Source organism: Caenorhabditis briggsae, assembly GCF_000004555.2.
Source record: "Caenorhabditis briggsae complete genome, chrV, whole genome shotgun sequence".
NCBI classification, from domain to species: domain Eukaryota; kingdom Metazoa; phylum Nematoda; class Chromadorea; order Rhabditida; family Rhabditidae; genus Caenorhabditis; species Caenorhabditis briggsae.
In genome coordinates this window covers 2,331,911-2,347,818 of record NC_013488.2, presented here as the reverse complement: position 1 = coordinate 2,347,818, position 15,908 = coordinate 2,331,911, and the positions used below count along the sequence as shown (strand labels likewise).

At 38.7% G+C, this 15,908-nt stretch overlaps 4 protein-coding genes and 1 non-coding gene across 5 annotated transcripts in view; 3 read left to right on the top strand and 2 right to left on the bottom strand.

Moving 5' to 3' along the window:
• The first annotated feature begins 956 nt into the window (after positions 1-956).
• Positions 957-1,028, top strand: CBG28468. The gene has a single exon. It is a non-coding gene (tRNA).
• Positions 1,029-5,448: 4,420 nt separating this feature from the next.
• CBG27337 lies at positions 5,449-6,509 on the top strand (the record flags this gene model as incomplete). The annotated part of the gene is made up of 3 exons (XM_045236701.1): positions 5,449-5,517; positions 6,036-6,196; positions 6,407-6,509. The coding sequence occupies 3 exons, from the start codon at positions 5,449-5,451 to the stop codon at positions 6,507-6,509; spliced, it is 333 nt and encodes a 110-aa protein (XP_045100717.1).
• A 1,582-nt stretch (positions 6,510-8,091) lies between these two features.
• CBG24588 lies at positions 8,092-9,983 on the bottom strand (the record flags this gene model as incomplete). Its single annotated transcript, XM_002647197.2, has 5 exons — positions 8,092-8,149; positions 8,405-8,595; positions 8,910-9,362; positions 9,600-9,769; positions 9,941-9,983. 5 exons carry the CDS (start codon positions 9,981-9,983, stop codon positions 8,092-8,094), a joined length of 915 nt encoding a protein of 304 aa, XP_002647243.2.
• Positions 9,984-10,400: 417 nt separating this feature from the next.
• On the bottom strand, positions 10,401-13,827 carry Cbr-str-33 (the record flags this gene model as incomplete). Its single annotated transcript, XM_002647196.1, has 5 exons — positions 10,401-10,477; positions 10,669-10,975; positions 11,151-11,355; positions 12,640-12,982; positions 13,422-13,827. 5 exons carry the CDS (start codon positions 13,825-13,827, stop codon positions 10,401-10,403), a joined length of 1,338 nt encoding a protein of 445 aa, XP_002647242.1.
• Positions 13,828-14,894: 1,067 nt separating this feature from the next.
• The window catches only part of CBG24586, a gene marked incomplete at both ends in the record, with an annotated part of 2,370 nt that continues 1,356 nt past the window's right edge, over positions 14,895-15,908 (top strand). The window contains one exon of the mRNA XM_002647195.1: positions 14,895-15,079. Coding sequence (XP_002647241.1) covers positions 14,895-15,079 — 185 coding nt within the window. The remainder of the gene's footprint in view (positions 15,080-15,908) is intronic.

Below are 15,908 nucleotides of genomic sequence, written 5' to 3'. Positions count from 1 at the left end.
ATCCTAGATCCTATGGATCCTAGATCCTATGGATCCTAGACTACTGTAGTCCAGATTTTTTCAGAACCACTATCAAAACGTTGAAGCACGACAAACGCGAACTACAACAAAGAATCGAAGCATTATTACGCGTGGACTAATTTTTTCTCACTGGAATTTTGGATTATCATACCTTTTCGTGTCAAATAAAACATTCCACCCTTCATTTTTTTTTCTTATTCTCTCTCAATTATTTTTCTCCAGGTATGTTCAAGTATGTCCCTTAGGGACTACTGTATTAGATTTGTTTTCTTTTTCCAGGTTATCAGCATTTCTGAATTTTCTCCAACTTTTGATACTAGTTCACGTCTACTTTCAGTTTGACAAGATTGAGAATGAGAGTGTGAGGTAAGCGTGGGAAACCATATTTTATGTATATCATCTCGTTGCAATGTGAAACACGCCCGTATATATACGTATATTGTCTATTCAAAATAATCGCGCGGGNGAACGAGTANAAATGTCTGCGTCTCTACAGCGCCTCTACAGGTTTGGAGACTCTCTACACGTTTTTTTACTCGTTCACCCGCGCGATTATTTTGAATAGACAATATAAAGATTCTTTTTCACTCAAATTTTCCCTTCTACATAAATTTGACCCGCCAACCACCAGTCATTGACCAGTCAGCGCTTCTTCGACTGTCAATTAGCAGTCGTTCAACAACCTATTTTTAGAGGTGGTCTGATATGAGCAAAACTAGCTTTTGTCATTATTCTATAATTTAGTGGGAGTATGGAAAATTGTTTTCTGAACGATTTCCAATCACAACCTGCAATTCAGTTTTCCAACGGGTTCCGACTGTCCGTCGACGGACCGTCGACGGCCCGTCAGTTCTCCTTCGACTGCCAACTAGCAGTCGTTCGCCAGTTTGCGCCTCTTCAGCTGTCATTCAGCGGTTTTTCGGCAGTCCCCCTCTACCTGTGTAGCTCAGTGGCAGAGCGTCTGTCTCGTAAACAGAAGGTCGGCGGTTCAATCCCGCCTGGGGGCATTTGTTTTTCGATAATTTCTTTTTTCATATTTTTTTTTGTTTTTCAGAGACACCACCAATTTTATCTTCCTGGTTCACTTTGGGGTTTCCTTGACTATGATTTGTTTGGCGTTTTGGAATAGGAAGATTACTCCTAATATGATTGGATTTTCTTTGTACTCGTTTGCAGGTAATTGGGAGCTCAATTATCTCGGTTCCTATGAAAGTTATCAAAAATCTGTCAACTGATAAAATGTGTTTCATAATGTCAGTAACATTTTGTCAGTTGAAAAATTTTTAGTATTTTTCACAGGAATCAAGATAATTAAGTTCAAAGTGGACAGGTTAGGTGGGCTACTATTAGGAGAATACTGTAGAAATGCGAGCCTTTTGAGATCAATTATCTCGGTTCCTGTAAAAAATGTCAGAAAGTTGTCGACTGATAAACTGTTTGTACATAACATTTTATTTGTTGAAAAATTTTTCGATATCTCTCATAGGAGTCGAGTTAATTGAGCTCAAAGTTGGCATATTGGTATGTTCCTATTAGAGGAATACTATAGAGTTCAAATAACTTAGAGCCCAAATTATCTCGGCTCCTGTGCAAGATATCAGAAATCTGTCAACTGATAAAATGGTTGTCTTAATATCACTGACATTTTATCAGTTAAAATTTTTTTGATATCTCTTATCGGAATTGAGATAATTGATCCCAAAGTCTATCGTAAACACTACTAGAAGGCGATCCTATAATTGCACTTTGAGCTCAATTATCTCAGCTCACGCCAGAGAAGTAAAAAATTTGTCAATTAATAAAATATTTATCATTCCATCACCTATATTTTATCAGTTGACATGTTTTTGATATCTTTCATAGGAACCGAGATAATTAAGCTCAAAGATAAGGTATATTCAAATTCTTTTTAGGATCCCTATCTTTCTACTTCATCAATCGTCAGTATCTGGAATACACAATTTTAGAGAACTGGTCAATCGTTCTGGCATCCTGTGGTTTTTGTTCTCTCTCAACATCCTGGTGGAGCGTCTATCAGTACAAATTTCAGAATCTCTGGTAGTACTGTAACTTCTATTTTCTTTTTTGTGTGTCAGTGTGTAAAACAATAAATTCCGGAATTTTCCTTGTGCATATTTATTAAATCAAGTTTCAAGCGCGCATAAAAAGAAGGGGAATATATGGACAGAGAATACTACAAAAAATTCTGGAAAAGAAAAAAAAAGTTCGCGAAGGACGAACGGGGTTTCTACAGACTTGGGCAGTGGGAGTGCTGGTCTTCGATATTATAGAGGTGGTTCTCCCACTACGGGCGACCTAAATTTGAATAAATCGGGGTAAGATACGGTAGATGGTATACAACGAAATGTCAAAAGTCTCTGGGGGTGATGAAGCTGAACCACTCGCTTTCCAACAATACGAAAAATCCACGTGTCGGGGGATTAAATAGGATCAGAAGGCATAAATGGAGGTCGGAGAAGATAAATGGCAGAGAATATATAGAGTTGAGGGAGTACGATACAATATTTAGCTCCCGAGGGATGGATACACAAAAGGGGGCAAGTGCGCTCGACTGAAGTTCTCAATGGGGCGCACTTGCCAGATTTTGTTGACAAGTTATGGATAAGGCGCTGCGAATAGGATAACTTTAAAAAAGGGGGATTAAATATGTGACACAAATCGTGGGACGTATTGTTCAGTAGTGACATACCCGCGTCGACACGGCGTAACGAATGGTTGACAATTTCAAGAGAGTTTCAGAGGGTTTAACATTGGATTACGGTACCTTAAAGGGAGGGGGGGGCGCTGAAAAATGAAAAAAAAGAGAAAAAGACAGAAAGGGGTTCATGTTTTTTTTGGGAAAGACGACGTAGTAGTATGTCCCTATGGACAAGGTGGCTCCGTATCAGACATCAGTATACATCGGGGGTACAGTACCTCCTCAAGTACAAAGACATCAATAGGTGCTGTCGTTTGACCAGTCAGATTGCAAGCTTAGGGCATGAGACTCATTGTGTTTGGTTGTCTACATGTTTCGTGGAACCCAGGGGTGTGTGAAGGATGAGAGAAAGAGAGAAAGAAAAAGAGATAGGGGGATTCTTGTCTAAACGAGAGGAAATAGATAGATAAGATGGAAAATATGTGAAGAGAAAAAAAAGAAAAAATCGCTAGCTGATGGTAACACTACGATGGTTGGAGGCTTCTGGAAACTGATGGTAAGGATCCAGGTGATTGTCGTCGGAATTTCTGGAGATGGTGGTTCTGAAAATGAAATGCAATCTATTAGAAAAGGAGCATTCGAAATGGGGCCAACTAAAATAGATATGATAGAAATCGACGAGTACGACAATCATTACTATGTGTGTCTGTGTCCGTTTGTTGTCGTGTCGCCGACCCTTGCAAAGTCCCCACTGGACCAAAATTTCCCAATTTTTCACAGATAATCCGAAATAGGAGCGAGATGATGCCCGTCTATTTTGATTTTGATAATATCGAAAATTGCACTCTTGGGACTACGAAAACCTCTTTTTCGGAATATTTGGGGTTTTCTATTCTCAAGGTAGGTTGACTGGTATGGTATTATTTAGAGAACTGTGTCTTGTCTATGAACAAAGTTACGACAAAAAACAGGACCGGACCTCATAGACAAGATACAGCTCTCCCAAATATTATCATTGTGTAATACTCGTCTAGTCCTATCATATCTAATCTAATTGGCCTGAAAATATTGATGACCCGGCGAAGGCACGGTTCGCAAGTATGCAATAGGGCGAACTTACCATTATGATCACAAGGTGGATGTAATTTTTGAACTTTCAGAAGTCGTCGTTGAAGACGTCGTCATCGGATGAGTAGGGAGATCATGTTGGCATTCTTTAGACACATCACGAAAGAAGCATCCCAATGGGGGACGGCCTCTTTTTACCCAGAGGTTTCAGGATAGCAGATCCTGAAGAAGACGATTTGTGTTGTTTGTGTTAAATGATAAAGAGAGAAAGAAAAGAAAAAGAAAATGTTGTTTGTGTGTGTGTGTGTGTGTGTGTGTGTGTAGAAATGAAAAGTTGAAACAGAGGAGAAAATTGTAAAAGAAGGGAAAGGTGAAATGGACGGTAGCGAGAGAAAGAAAAGGTGAGTCGCGCGCGCGGTCGGTCGATTCGGGTAGCAAGTCAGAGAGGATGTGTGATAAGCGGAGATTCAGAGAAAGATCGCAAGGACCGGTTCCTGTTGCTTCGTCGGAGGGCGCCATCCCCTCCATCCAACACCACCACCGTCCAATTTCGCGTATACTAGGCGGCTAGGCTATGCGGCTAGCCATCATAACATAATGGAATGAGAATAGGAGGAGAGAAGAAAAAAAAAGAGAAAGTAAAAAAGAAGAAGACAACGACGCCTGCATTTTTACGCCTGCTATATAGCTGAAGTTGTTGGCCGACTGCCAGAGGGGGCTAGAATGCGCGCGCGCGACACGAGCGGGGCGGAAGGAGGGGCGTGGCCACCCCTCTCCGAAGCTCATCGATCCGCGGCGCCAGCCGGCTGGCAGCGAGCCAAGTAAATAGAGAGTGCGGAGTTTGAAGAGAGCGCCCGACGCGCTTGCTATACGAATATTCGAAATGTCTGGGGCCTCTTTTGTTCTGCGCACTCTCTCGCGAATTTTTTTCTCGAGGAGAGGGGGCTGGGGAGAGGGTGCCCAATGACTTCTCCGGAGCAGCAGCTCGAGAAAAAGGAGAAGAAAAAGACAGGGTGTAAAAGAGGAAGAGAGTGTGGAAGTTTGAGAGAGCACCCAGAGATTTTCAATTTCGTGTAATTGCTTTTTGGAGCAGCAGAAGCAGTCACGGAAACAGCGCACGCCTTCTCTGGAAGCGACTTGGCATCGCGCCAAAAAATAGACTGAGGGAAAGTAAGGAAAAAAGAGGAGTCTTTCAGGAGAAAGTGTGTCACCCACCAACGATTCATTGAAAGTGCAGGCGGAGAGAAAAAAAGTGTTGGAGGAGAGACGAGAGATACTAGAAGGTATTTGATCACGAAGAGCAAATAATGTTGCGAAGTGAGAGATAATGGGAAGAGAAGAGAGTTTAGGAGAGAAAGAGAAAGAGACCGACAACTTGGAGACGATTTATAACTTTTTGACCAGACCGATTTGTACTCTTTGGATTGATGAACAAAGGAGGAAGTCTTTGAGACCCATTCGCAACTTTTAGGACCCTTTTAAAGGGTCCAGAATGTTCTTACACTCTGCAAATTTTATATGTAATCTTTGGTATAGAAACCGGAAAGGGTTTGCGCATAGTTAGGTTGGTTGTAACAAGTGATTAGTGGGTGATTATCACAGAAAGAACAGGAATAGGGCGTGTGTATTCAGGAAATGTGTACCTTGCAGGTGTAAGGTTTTTTTGGATTCTTTGCAAATCCCAATTTATGGGTGAGCTCATGAAAAATGAGCCTGTAAAAACGTTGTCCCTTTTGGCTACCTCGGCCCCGCCGCCAACTTTTTCGAAGGTTGGCCAGCTATAGAGCCGTTCTTGGGCAATTTCCGACCAAAATCTGCCCATGACCCGCCATATATTCGTTTTGGGCAATTTCCGACCAGTACCTTACCAATATCCGCCTTAAAGCTATAAAATCTAGGATGCATAGGTTGGTTCCTAAAAACCAGAATCTATAGGATTTTTGAGGATTTTAGGAGTTTTAGGATTCTATTGGAATTTTTGGCTAGGAAATAGTAAATATAATCTACACTTTGAAAAAACCGAAACATTGATTTTTGGTTTCAGCTCCTGGCAATGACGACTACAATTCTCTCTAATCCGGGATTCTGACCATGAGACAACAAATCTTGTCTACGACGAACATTATTAATCCGATAATCCGAAATGAATCAGAGAATAATTGGAAATTATAGTTGAATCTTAGAATTTCAGAATCTCAGAACCTCAGAACCTCAGAATCTCAGAATTTCAGAATTTCAGAATTTCAGAACCTCAGAACCTCAGAATCACGGAATCTCAGAATCTCAGGATCTCAGAGTTTCCGAAACTCAGAATCTCAGAATTTCAGTATTTCAGAATTTCAAAATTTCAGAATATTCTATAATAGTTCACCTTTCTATTCCTCATAATCCACTATATAAAGTGCACAATTCAGTTCCAGGTACTAACTATTTCCAGCTGACTTCTCTGCACTTTTCCACATCAGATGACAACAAGAAGATTCTTCTTGTCGTTGTCATCGTGTAGCTATTTTCGAGACACTCCTCGTATTTTTTGTTTTTCCGTTCTCTTTCCAAAAAAAAAACGAAAACGAACAACAAAAAACAACATGACAACAAAAAGTGTTTTCCGTTTTTCCCATTTTACCCCTCGCATGGAATATATGGGTATTCGTATAGCGAAGAAGGGGATCCCATATATTTTTTCGCTTCTCACGGAAGAGGAGGGATAGAAAACATAAAAGTGCACGACGATCATTGGAGCAGAGTGAACTCCAACTGACGTCATCTGAAATATTCTGGAAAAGGAAGAGGAGTGGGAAATCGTCTCCGAAGCCAATAAAATGTGAGTCATACTGGAAGGGGAAAGAAGAAGAAGAAGAAGAGAAAAGGAAGACAAATAGAAATAGGAGAAGAGAGAAAAACCATTATGGATGAATAGGACGATGACGATGATGTGAGATGAATGGTAAAGTATGATGGCTGGAAATGGATGAATATGCATTGAGAGAAGAGATGGGATTAACCTGGATAGGTGGTTTGGAAATGACAGTTTCTCCTCTTCTGGTGTTTCTAGTGAAAAATAATAAACCTGTTGGTTTCAATTTAAAAGACCAAACATCACAGACAAAATAACTTTTGTTGTTGTTATTGTTGACTGAAATATTATAGTGAACAGCTGGAAACAGGTCAGTGTCGTAACTTTGGATAATAATACAATGGTATTGAAGTTTAGGGTATACTATCATCTGAAAATTAGCTGACAAAAATATACTGTAAATACCAAAAGAATGACCGGATCATCCGAATTTCAGCCAATTTATATCAGTCCCTGTAAAAGATATCAAAAATCTGTCAACTGGCTAAATGTTTATCTTAATATCAACAACACTTTGTCAGTTGACCACTTTTTGATACCTTTTACAGGGACCGAGATAAATTGGCTCAAACTTAAAAGTTAGAGTGTGCGGTCTAGTCAACTTTGACCACTTTTTTCTTGGTTACTGAAAAAGATATCAAAAAAGGGTCAACTAACATAATGTAGTTGGTATTATGATAAATATTTTATCAGTTGACTACTACATATTTGATATCTATCACTGGGACCGAGATAATTGATCTCAAAGTGGCAATCTTTTTAGTGGGTTTCACAAATTTCGGAGCCAAATTTCTATTATCAATTGAACGTGGTGAAAAAACTTTCTTAAAAAATGCACGTGTCAAAAAAGCTTATGAAAAATTTAATATTAGACAAAAAAGCTACGTGAATTGGTAATGACCTTCCATGTCCCATTGACCTCGGGAAGATTACTATAAAGGAAGATGGAAGTGGAGGAAAGAATCAGTTCTCCCTTCTCGGGGCTCCCGAGAGGGCTTCCGGGCTTCCGGGCTTCCGGGCTTCCGGGCTTCCGGGCTTCCGGTCCTGGGTCCTGGGTCCTGGGTCCTGGGTCCTGGGTCCTGGGTCCTGGGTCCTGGGTCCTGGGTCCTGGGTCCTGGGTCCTGGGTCCTGGGTCCTGGGTCCTGGGTCCTGGGTCCTGGGTCCTGGGTCCTGGGTCCTGGGTCCTGGGTCCTGGGTCCTGGGTCCTGGGTCCTGGGTCCTGGGTCCTGGGTCCTGGGTCCTGGGTCCTGGGAACTCCATAAAAAATAGAACAATCTCCTGTCTGCCCACTCCTTTGAAACACCCCCAAAAGTTTTTTGTCCTACTATTTTTTTTTCTCAGAATTCATGACGAATCGCTTACTCGATTATCTGTAATCATATTTCGTTTTCTCTCAAATTGATATGTTGATCTAGAGACGTTTGATTCATTGTGTAGATTTGTTCTATTATAATTGAATCACATAATTTATTTTTCGATAAACCGATCAATTCTGAAACCCTTTCCTTGGCTGGACCATGGTAGTGGCGGGAGAGAACATAGGTCTGAAAAGTTACCAAATTTATCAGTGTATCATAAAGAAAAGACCGTAAGACCTGTAATAGAAGGGTCTCCAAGTTTGACCTAATTTATCTCCGCTTCTATGCAAGATATCAAAATGTCTCAACTGATAAAATGTTTGCGTTATGATGATAAACAATTCATCAGTTGACAGCTTTTTGATCTTTCACAGGAGCTGAGATGAATTGGCTCAATGTCAAAATAGGAGGGCCCTTATATTAGAGGTTTTTGAAACTCACTTCTCTCTACAAGAAACCACTCGTCGAAAAGCTGGAAATGTGAAAACCATAACAATGGTACTCATGATAGAGTGTGTAGAGAATAGACAAATTAGAAGATTACAGAATGCTTCGAATCCTTCAATGTGTAGAATGACATCGCCAAGCAGAACAGCTAGAGGGATGGCCAACCAGATGACAAGGACTGTTAGCTGAAAATGGGTTAAATTACCGTAAAACCTCTAATTTAAGAGGAAGGGGGGGGGGGGAGATATGGAAAAAAAATTTTCTCGAAATTTCGTTCATATAAGCTTTTCGAGCAGTTTAGCTTGTTGGCCAGGCCCACATTTGGGCTACGGTAGCCAATTTTAAGCTGATTTATCTCGGTAATTGTGAGAGATATCGAAAAGTGATCAACTAATAAAATGTTTACCAGAACATCAATAACATTTTATCAGTTGACAGTTTTTTGATATCTTTGATAGGAAATGAGATAAATTAGATAAAAAGTGAAATTATTCCTCACCTGTGCCACCAAACTCAAAACTGCTGAAACATGTTTTGAATAAGTTCTCGCTGCCATAAATTGCCGATGACCATGCAGCATTTGTAGAATTTGAATGTAATAAAAAAGGAATAACGAACAAAATAGGACAAAAGTCCCTATCATTATCACTAATGTAATTTTAATGGAAACAGACGATGTTGAGTACAATTCTGCATTAGGTAGGGATAGCAAATGAACTAGTTTTGGATATTCAGCATTGGCTATTTCAATTTCTTCGGCTTTATCCAAATTTGAGAATCCAAATGATACACTGATAAGAAGTGGTGGGATATGAAGTAGAACTTTGATAAGATACTTTCGGAAAGTTCCCATTATTCGTTTTTGATCTATCGCTGCCACACTTTGATGTTTTTTGATAAAACTGCACAGGAGAGAGGTGATTTGAAGAACTATCAAGGTGAATATTATATTCTGAAAAAAAGAATTTCCAGATCGTATTCGTTTCAAAAATGATCTACATAAACACCTGCAATAGAAGGGCCCCGTCAACTTTGAGCCAATTTATCTCGGTTCCTGTCAAAGATATTGAAAAGTTGTCAACTAATAAATTGTTTATCATAATATCACAAACCAATATTTTATCAGTTGACACATTTTTGATATCTTGCATATGAACTGAGATAACTGAGCTCGAAGTAAGGTACATACAATTTGATAATGTGTCCTAATCGATAAAATTTTCGAATAGAACCCATGAGAAACTCCAAGAAGTGCCGGAAAATAAGCTATTGGAGATACCAGTAACGTCAGATGAGTGTCTAGTAAAAAGCATATTATCTGAAAATCCTTTTTTTGATTTTCACAAAATTTTGCTCTACCTGAAAATAAAGCATATAATTTCGATAAGTTCCAACATTTCCAGATTTAAAAATCAGTAGATAAATTGCTAATGTGTTATTTAGAACACAAACGATTCCGGTGAAATAATAGAAACGAATCTGTAGAGTTTCATCAAAAATCATGGGATTGAAAAACTCAAGACTAGTCACTATTTGTTGGGGAGAAAGAGACTGGAAATTCAATTATGCTCATTTGATGAAAAAGAGAGAATTGGAAGAAATTGAGTTGTGTCAAATTATTTATCAGGTGAGCAGGTGGTATGCATTATCGAAGATGACTAAAAACAATATAAACCTGTATCAGAAAGACCGGTTCTTCTATTACAGGGGTTCTTCGAAAAACCCGATTTTGGCCAAATTTGCAATTCTAGCCAGGCCCGCGGCATGTTAACGGACCTGAAGCCGGCCCGTATGGTAAAGCTAAGATAGACCTCGTCGAGATCTATCATTTAATATCAAATTCGTCAAAATATCTTGTTCTGAAGCCGAGTTATCTGCCGGTCCGTCATTTCCCCGACCCGGCCTGTTTGCAACTCTCTTGAATAACCTGAATTTCGTTAAATCAGAAAAAAAGTATTTATTGAATCGGTGAAAAATATTTCAACAGAATTTATGACATTCGAACACTGACATTAGTTGAGAACGCGTTACTTCCAGTGTAGACTTGCTTGTTGCGGCTGAAGAGTTCTTAAAAAATCGTATGTATTACCCTCCGATAGAAGGAATCCTCAACTTTGAACCCATATATCTCATTTCCTGTATGAGATATCAAAAAGTAATCAACTGACAAAATATTTATCAGAATATCACCAACATTTTATCAGTTGACGGATTTTCGATATCTCTATTAGGAACCGAGATAATCAAACAGTACTTACTACTCAAAGCGTTCCGATAGTCCGACACGATATACATCAGCAGAAAGCTATCAATCGGTGGATACAAATTGAACAGACTGTAGATGATTCCAGACTGAAAACTCATTTTCATGTTGAGAAATGGTGCGAAGAGGACAGGAACGATGGGTACATGGAATAGTACGGTAGGCACAGTAATCTGGCAGACAAGAGTTTTGAAGAATTGCTTTTGAAGTCGTTGATGGGTTATCGAGAAGTGCTTGAGTTTTTCGACCATTTGAAAATGCATACTGGTTCCGCAAAATATCATTATGACGTATTGAATAAGCTGAAATCATATAAAATTGATTTTAGGAAGAATTAGTAAGAAAGGGTACCAAAATTGAAACCGTGCCACACCAGAACAATAGAGCGCTCTTCCTTAATTGGAATTGTCCGGGGGTTGTCACACTGGGCTCCTAAACTTCAAAAAATTATTTTAAAATCGTTACAGGGCCCCTTACATATGCCACAATAATCATTCCAGCAGTTTTATTGATGTTCATACTGTAGACATTGCTCATTTCGTCACTTGTGTAATCCATTGAGTATTCATCAAACTTTCCACAGAAGAAGCACAAGAATATCCAAAGAGCGCCGAACAACATGGAATAGGACACCCATATAGCCATTTTCCATCCTTTGAATAAGATTGTGGCCATGTCTTGGCTGGAAAACAGTTTTCAGAGTTTTGGAAGCTAGAAACTTTGAGCTCAGTTATCTCGATTCCTGTGAAAAATGTCAAAAAGTGATCAACTGATAAAATATTGGTGACATTATGATGAATAATTTATTGGTTGACAGATTTTTGATATCTCTCAGAGCAACCGAGATAATTGAGCATAAATTGAAAGTACGTGGTTAACTTAGAGCAAATACTGTAAACACTCTAATGGAACGACCATATGAACCTTGAACTTTGACCCGATTTTCTAGATTCCTGGATAGATTTTAAAATATTGTCAACTGATAAATTATTTACCATGTTATCACCAACATTTTATCAGTAGACAGACTTTTAATATCTCTCATAGGAACCGAGATAATTGAGCTTAAATTGGAAGTACATGGCGAGCTTCAATTAGAGCAAAGACGGTGTTCTAGTTTAGTGAAATCTGGAATTTTTATTGTGTTATCGAAAATTTCCGGAATTTTTTTTTCTAGAAAATACAAAAAATCTAAATTCAAAACAATTTAACCAATGAACCATATCTTGATGTACCCCACGAAGCTACTGTAAACAATCTAATGGAACGACCATATTAACTTTCAATTTTGAGCTAATTTATCTCGTTTCCTGTGAAAGATAACAAGAAGAGATCAACTAACAAAATGTTATTGATATTATGATGAACACTTTGTCAGTTGACAGTTTTTTGATATCTCTCATTGGAACCGAAATAATTGAGCTCAAATTTCAAAAACTGGGATACCCGAGTCAGAGCTGCCGAACGAAAATCCTTTCAATTTGGAGCTAATTTATCTCGGTTTTTGTGAGAGACATCAAAAATGTGTTACCGTAAAACCTCTAATAGAACGACACCCGGAACGTCCACTTTGAGCCTATATATCTCACTTCTTTTGAAAGGTATCAAAAAGTGGTTAACTAGTAAAATGTTTATCAGGATATCAGCAACATTTTACTAGTTAGCCACTTTTTGATATCTTTTGCAGAAAATGAGATATATAGGCTCAAAGTGGACGATCCGGGTGTCGTTCTATTAGAGGTTTTACGGTAACTGATAAATTGTTTAAGATATTATGATAAACAATTCGTCGGTTGACAAATTTTCGATATCATTCACATAAAATGACATATATGAGCTCAAAGTTGACCGCTTGGGTGGGCTTCTATTAGAGGAGGTACCGTAATCAGAATTTTTCAGTGCAATGGACACATTTTAGAAGCACATCCAGCTGTACCCCATAAACCTATGCACTCTGGCAACTCACTTATTCAAAATAAAGTACCGAAAAATGAATTGCACAGCGACAAATGAGATCAAAGCGGCATATAAGCCAGCATACAGTGCTAGCAGAAAAGTCACAACTCCTTCGAATCCAGAAATCTCTTTCGCCAAACTAAAGTACACTAAAGCTCCGTTGTAACTGTGTGCAAACGGTCTTGCGATCATTTCAACCATGGAAAATGACAATCCGAGGAACGCAAAAATGATAATCATTCGTTTGTACGGTCCCTGGATCTGCTTGGTCATCCATCCGGTTAGATAGATCAAAACTGAGTTTCCACAGATGGTCGTAAGAAACCCAAGTTCAGCAATATTACGGGAAACGTCTTGAATATAAGGCATTCGGTTTTTTTTATGTTGGCTTACAGATAACAATAAAGAAAAGTTGGGGGAAAATGACACGAAAATTAGAGGGATGGGGTATATTGGGGTTCCTGTTATTCTGCATTTTCACACCGGAAATTGATAACGGTACAATTATTAATTGTTAAAAAAGTTATTATCAATACTAGGAAAAATATTGATAACTGTCTAGAAATGTGAAAGACCAAAATGTGCCCGAGAATGGGCTTGGAATTGTACCGGGCACAGAAACCGTTTTTTTCCGGTTTCAATGAAATCTGGGCTGAAAATGACTCTGATCAAAAAGCTAGAATCTTACTAGATATTGATAAAATAGACAAAGCTAACTCATTGCATACAAAAGTTCCTAATCAATCTTCTTTTTTGTGGAAAATATTGATCACTTGACTAACCTAGACACACATTTAAAAACAAAATTAATAACGAACAACAAAATCAACAGAGCAACGATAACTGCAAGTGCGATATCTAATGAGTAATATGCAGATGTATTAAGATGACGTCCTTCAGAATCCGACGTCTCCAGAGGTCCAAACTGTCGTCGCAATGCTTCAATACAACATCTCTCGGTTTGTTTGACTGATCTTCCAGAACTTTGTCTTCTAGCATTCTTCTTGTAGTTCGAATCTCCTATAACAGTTTGAATTGCTTTTCGAATTTCATCTGGTTGGTCCAAAAGAGATTTATCCAGTTGCAGAGCTCCATTCCATATATTGTGTCTCGATGTTTTGTGCTCCCAGGAAGAAGAATTAGATCTGGTGAGGACTAGATCAAGATAAATAGGTTTAGTGTCCTTCCCAAGGGTCATAGTGTGTCGTCTACAATAACCCATTGTTTCTTATCCATTCTTCTGACATGTTTTCCTCCCACCTACTCTCACTTACGAACCGTCATCATTCTATCTGTCTCCCACTTCCCAATCCTATTCATTTATTCCTGTCAAATGCCTTTTTCAATACTCCGTACACCATTCGTCGTGCTCTCAGAAGTCATCACTTTATTGGAACCGAATGAAATGTAAGTTTGTTTTCTATTTATGAATCATACCTAATGGTAGATAATTGGATTTCATTTTGTTTTGTAGAACTTGCCCTTGATTTGCTAGAAAGTTTCGAGATACATGACAGTTGTCAGTACTTTGTATTGTGAGATTTCAACCAGAGATGCACGGGCAGTCCGTTGTCCGTTGTCCGGCCATTTTTTGGCTGTCCGTTGTCCGTGTCCGTTGTCTGTCGAAAAATTATTTTGTCCGTTGTCCGTGGAAAATATTTTTGTCCGTTCGTTTATCAGAAAAATTGAAGTTGAAAATTTTTATTTTAGAAGGGAGTTAAAATGGTGAATAAGCTCCGTTTCCAGTTCCACCACTATTTTCCATCATTAATTCGCATTTTTGTCATTTTTTAAAACAAAAAACTCGTTGAATTTGAAAAATTTTGGCCGTTGTCCGCTGTCCGTTGTCCGTTGAAAAAATGTTTGTCCGTTGTCCATTGTCCGAACAAAAAAAATTTCGCTGTCCGTGCATCTCTGATTTCAACCAAAAATATGAAAGAACCAAGGGTCAATAACTAATAGGAACCCATTTTCAGAGTGCCTGCTTCTTTCTGTTCCGAAAAAGTGAGACGTCTTTTAAAAAGGTATCATCAACGAAGGGAACCGTTGGAATGAAACTTATACATGATATGCTATGACTTTTGGGGGCGAATCGACTTTGCACATCCCAGCGACAGAATGCGGAAACCTGTCTTGTCAGTTGGACACATCTCAGAAGCTAGACACGAATCAGAACACGAATTGATTCAAATGAACGGATACAAAAGAGGGGTTTCCTCGAATTCGCCAGTCCTATATTTCGAAGATCGGTTAATGGGGGCAGAAATGATTGTAGACTATGTCACCGATCTGTTCGATAAAGATATTCATGGGTTAGTCATGGATACATATGGTATTTGGGCAATCGACTGGATCAATAATCGACAGAGGACGATGTTGAATGGCTTTGAACTTAAAAAGAACGACCTAGATAATTGGTTTGGAGATGAATTATTTGATTATATTTTTGGGTAAGAGTTACCAGAAAAAACTTTGAGGAACAGTTGGAACTTGTTGAGACGGCCAATGTGGTAGACGATCGCTATGGGTTTGTTTTTTTAAAATTATAATTTCAATGATTTATTATAATAACCAGCAAGATGGTGCGCCTCCGGCGCAATTTAACCCAGCATACATAGATTGTTTCATCGCTGAGCTTCTCAATTTTTCTTAAAGGGTCGCGTAAAGCCTTGTTTATTTTTCGAGCTTTTCAAAAGTCCACAGACTGACACCAACAGACGTCTCTAGCGTTTTATATATAAGGAAGATTATAATAATTTATTACGATGTAAATCGTGAAAGAAATAGTAACATAACAGTGAGCATAGTAAAAGAATGAGCTTAAAAGATAAAGTTGAAAAATTACACGTTTAAAAGCTTGAGGAACGAGGTGACAAAAAACTCAGAGAAACAAGTAGGCAGTAAACAAAAGATGGGATAAAAAATAAATAAGACATAGAGATCGATTGTCATTTAAAAACGATATTGAGACATAGTTATGGGTATGAAACCTGAAAAAAAAACCTTTAAAGGGGGACTCCGGCCAAAAAATTTTTTGCATTAAAATGTGTTAAAATTTATCTATTTTTCAAATATTATTGCGAAAAAATTCAAAGAAAATCCGAAATTCCCGAAAAACGGCGTTGAAAAGGAAGAAAATTCAAAAAAAAAGGTGCCGCCGGGGGACGAGGATTTTCAGTGAGAAACCTAGGCCACGGCACCTGACAGCCTTTTTTTCAAGTCGCCGACAGTGGTTTGTTACGTTTTTTACCTGCCGGACATGAAATAGAAAAAATCCGG